Below are 4,997 nucleotides of genomic sequence, written 5' to 3' on the forward strand. Positions count from 1 at the left end.
AGTGCTATTTGAGGTCTCAAAACACAAAAATAATTATTAAATTTAAATATGACCTTTTGGGTCATCACATCATGCTACTTTACAGACACAGGCACCTGCACAGACTCAGACTTTCGGGGTATAAGGAAGAATCCCTAAAAGAGTTTCTGAAATTGAAATCACCAAAATTCACAGGTTTTGATAATTCAGCAGATCCTTAAAGTTTCTTGGATGGGACACTCAAGGCATTGCGTGCTCTAGGATATTCTAGTGAGAGGGTTGTGGAGCTTGCAGCATACAAACTAGAGGATATGGCTAACACATGGTATGAAACTATATTGCTAGAAAGGCCAGCAAGAGCATCCCCACTGACATGGGACGGGATTAGTAAGTTGTTTATAGATCATTTTTTGCCAGATAGCCTGAGGCAAATATATGCTAGAGACTTTGAGAGATTGGTTCAGACTCCAGATATGGATGTGACAACCTACAACACGAAGTTTTGTAATCTGGCGAGATATGCTCCTTACTTAGTGCCTTCCCATGAAGCTCGAGTTCGGAGGTTTGTTGATGGGTTGGTTGGTCGTCTATACACAACAGTAGCCCCACAGATGAAGACTTTGTCCTACACTGATGCAGTCAATCTCGCTAGAAAGATTGAAAATAAAGGACATGATAAGCCTTCAGCTAGTGAATTACGTAAGAAGGCAAAGACAGGAGGATATTTCAATGGTGGTTTTTGTGAAAATCGCATAGCAGGAAATCAGGGACAACAATAGTAGGGTTCTCAGATAGGGACACATTTGTCTTCACAGTCCGCATACAGACCACATTACAGACAGGGTACTAGGGTACCATCATCATCATCATCTGAACATCGTAATTCTAGGCGAATATATGCCACTGCTCTAGTCTGCTAGACATGTGGTAGATCACATTTGGGCCAGTGTCGTGTTCTAACTGGAGAGTGCTTTCGATGTGGCCAGTTGTGACATAATTTGAGGGATTGCCCTCAGCCTCTGCGGAATTTCAACCAGGCTTCTATTCAGTTAGCTGCACCTACTCAGACTACTCGTAATACTTCAGGTGCTACATGTACAGAAAAAATAGAGTTCGAAGTGCTGGAGACCGTGATACTATAAATCAAGGACAAGGGAATGCTGGTAGAGGTCAGGCGAGAGTTTTTGCATTTACTAAACAGGATGCTCAGGCCTCGAATGTTGTGGTTACAGGTATTCTTTCTATCTGTTAATTTGATGCACTTGTGTTGATTGATCCGAGATCTACTTACTCATATATGTCCTCGTACTTTGATTCGAGGTTTAGTAGACAACCTGAGCTATTGAATACGTGTATTGTGTATCGTGCTTGTCATATTCGGGTTGAGGGTAGGGATACTCTAGCTGACCTTATTGTACTTGATATGATTGACTTTGACATGCTGATGAGAATGGATTGGTTATCTTCTTGCTATACTATCGTTGATTGTCATGCAAAGATGGTTAAGTTTGAGATACCAAACGAACTCAATTTTGTTCTAAAAGGGGGTCAGGTTCCAGAGACTTGCAAAGTCGTATCTTTTATGAAGGCTCAACGACTTCTGAAAAAAGGTTGGTTAGGTTTCTTAGCTATTGTAAAAGACACAAGAAAGGAAACAATTAGTATAGAAAATGTACCAGTAGTGAGAGAATTTTCTGATGTATTTCATGAGAATTTACCAGGATTGCCTCCAGTATGAGAAATAGATTTTGGTATTGATTTTCCACCTAACACACAGCCCATATCAATACCCCCATATCGGATGGCACCAGTAGAGTTGAATGAGCTAAAACAACAATTGTAGGATTTGTTAGATAAGGGTTTTATCATACCGAATATATCTCCATGGGGTACACCAATACTCTTTGTAAAGAAGAAAGACGGATCCCTGAGAATGTGCATTGACTATATGGAGTTGAACAAGATGACAATACGCAATAAATATCCTTTGCCTCGTATAGATGACATGTTTGATCAGTTACAAGGAGCTGCCCACTTTTCAAAGATTGACCTCCATTTTGGTTATCATCAACTTAGAATCAAAGATGAAGATATTTCTAAGACTGCTTTCAGAACTCGATATGGGCACTATGAGTTTCTTGTGATGCCATTCGGACTGACTAATGCTCTAGCTACATTCATGGATTTAATGAATAGGGTGTTCAAGCCGTTTCTGGATAGATTTGTAAGAGTATTCATTGATGATATCCTGATATATTCTCGTAGCCAAGGAGAACACGAGAATCGCCTCAGGACTGTGTTGCAGACATTATGAGAACATCGGATTTATGATAAGTTCTCGAAGTGTGAATTTTGGCTAGACTCAGTAGCATTTCTGGTTCATGTTGTATCCAAAGATGGAATTATGGTAGATCCTAAGAAGACAGAAGTTGTGCAGAAATGGCCCGGACCTACTTCTCCTACAGAGATTCGTAGCTTTTTAGGCTTGGTAGGCTATTATATGCATTTTGTGCAGGATTTCTCCAGAATAGCAGTGCCACTGACCAAGCTAACATAGAAAAATGCAAAGTTTCAGTGGACAGAGGAATGTGAGCAGAGCTTTCAGAAACTCAAAACATGTTTGACAACTGCACCAATATTAGCCTTACCATCAGGTTCTGGAGGATTTACAGTATTATATGATGCCTCGAGGTGGGATTAGGATGTGTTCTTATACAAAATGGTCGTGCTATAGCTTATTCTTTGAGACAATTGAAAAGGCACGAGCAAAACTATCCTACACATGATTTGGAGATGGTTGCAGTGGTATTTGCTTTAAAAATTTGGAGGCATTACCTATATGGTGAAACTTGTGAGATTTATACTGCCCATAAGAGTTTGAAATACATTTTTCAGTAGAGGGACCTAAAGCTTCGGCAGTGTCGGTGGATGGAACTACTCAAGGACTATGATTGTTTTATTTTGTATCATCCTGGGAAAGCCAATGTCGTGGCTGACGCATTGATCAGATAATCTATGGGAAGTTTGGCACATATAATTCCTACACGGAGACCTTTGGTTGAAGATATTCATAGACTAGAGGGTACATGCATCATATTTAGTGTCAGAAATTCAGAGGCATTGTTGGCTTATGTTCAGGCTAAGTCTTCATCAGTACACTCTTTGCCAGTGAAGACTACATATAGTGGAGTAAGATATGCACAGATATTTATGAATGAAATTGTCCGACTTCACGGAGTTCCAGTATCCATCATCTCTGATAGAGGATCACAGTTCACTTCATGCTTTTGGAAATCTTTTCAAGAAGCATTGGGTACACGAGTAGATCTTAGTACTGCATTTCACACACAGATAGATGGGCAGTCTAAACATACTATATAGATCTTGGAGGATATGTTGAGATCTTGCATTCTTGAGTTTGGAGGTAGTGAGGACGCTTATTTACCTTTAACTGAATTTGCTTACAATAATAGCTTCCGGTTCAGTATTCAAATGGCACCGTACGAAGCATTGTACAGTAAAAGATTTTGTTCTCCTATCGGATGATTTGAAGCTGGTGAGACTAACTTATGGGGACCCGACTTAGTAAGAGAAGCTATGGACAAAGTCTAGTTGATCAGACAGAGATTGCTTACAGCTCAAAGCAGAAATTTTTTTTATGCTGATAAGAGAAGAAGAGACTTAGTGTTCGCAATTAGAGACAAAGTGTTCCTACGAGTCTCTCCTATGAAAGGTGTAATGCGATTTGGGAAAATAGGCACGTTTAGCCCCAGGTTTATAGGACCGTATGAGAATATAGACCGAGTGGGAGCTGTAGCTTATCGTTTGGCACTTCCTCATGAGTTGTCTTTTATTCATCCAGAGTTTCATGCCTCAATGCTAAGAAAATATATATCAGACTCATCTTAGGTGCTTGAAGCGCTAACTATACCGCTTGATGAGAAGTTGTCTTACGAGGAGGAGCCGATGGTTATTGTTGATAGACAAGTGAGGAAGCTACGGTCAAAGAAAATTATGTTCGTGAAAGTCCAATGGAGAAATCATACCGTTGAAGAAGCTACTTAGGAAATGGAAGATGATATGCGCGCCAAATATCCTCATTTATTTCAGTCTACAGGTACGCTCTTGAGTTAAATTCGGGGACTGAATTTTATAAGGTAGGGAGGATGTAATAGCCCATAAATTTCAAAAAGGACATATTGGTCATTGAACAAATAAAAAAAAGAATAATACACAAAAAATAAAAGGGCCGAAACCCACCAGATTACAATCTGGCAAAAAGGAAAAGCAAAAAAAGGATTAAGGGAAGGGGAAGGACTCACGACAAACACAAAAGAAAAGAAAAGGATGGCTTTGGGTAGTAGAAGGATTCTAACACAGGGAAAACTCACGGGCAACAATAAGTTAAGGGAAAGTTTGGTGAAAAGCTTGGTAGCCACTTTTGAGAATAAAAGAAACCGTGAGATTGGCACTTTTCTTCCATTGAAGAGCACCCGAAAAATTCAACAAAAGGAAACTAACTAAACAAAGAAGAAGAAAGTAAATTCTTGAAAACTTAATTCATAGATTTGATTCATAAATTCCATGGCTATAGAGTTGGAATTTGTATTAATGAAATAATGGAGTTTATGGAATTTTTCATGAATTGGTATTATAGGTTTGGGGTATAAACTTATATATTCTATATATGCCTATAAAAAAAAAAAAGAAGGGATATTCCTTCAAAAACCTTTCTGTTTCGTTAGTGATTGGTAATTAAATATGATTGCTACTAATATTGATGATATTGGAAAAATTTACAATGTAATTTTGATAGCAGTGAGTTGGGATACTAAAATGGGTCTTGATATTTCAAGTAGAATAAGAGGGATTTGTTGGGTTATTATAATTCGACGAATTAAGAGCCAAACATTAAACTCTGAGGGTTGGGCATTCTAAATTAGCTATGAATTAACCTAAACATGGAAATTAACATGAGATCAATATCATGTAATTATAGATTGATTAGAGGAAGTTGT

The 4,997-nt window shown here is 38.5% G+C and overlaps 1 protein-coding gene across 1 annotated transcript; it reads left to right on the forward strand.

Annotated features, from left to right (window-relative positions):
* The first annotated feature begins 290 nt into the window (after positions 1-290).
* On the forward strand, positions 291-758 carry LOC117281632 (uncharacterized). The gene has a single exon (XM_033661473.1). The coding sequence runs from the start codon at positions 291-293 to the stop codon at positions 756-758; it is 468 nt and encodes a 155-aa protein (XP_033517364.1).
* The last annotated feature ends 4,239 nt before the right edge of the window (positions 759-4,997 follow it).

Source organism: Nicotiana tomentosiformis, chromosome 11 (assembly GCF_000390325.3).
Source record: "Nicotiana tomentosiformis chromosome 11, ASM39032v3, whole genome shotgun sequence".
Classification (NCBI taxonomy): Eukaryota; Viridiplantae; Streptophyta; class Magnoliopsida; order Solanales; family Solanaceae; genus Nicotiana; species Nicotiana tomentosiformis.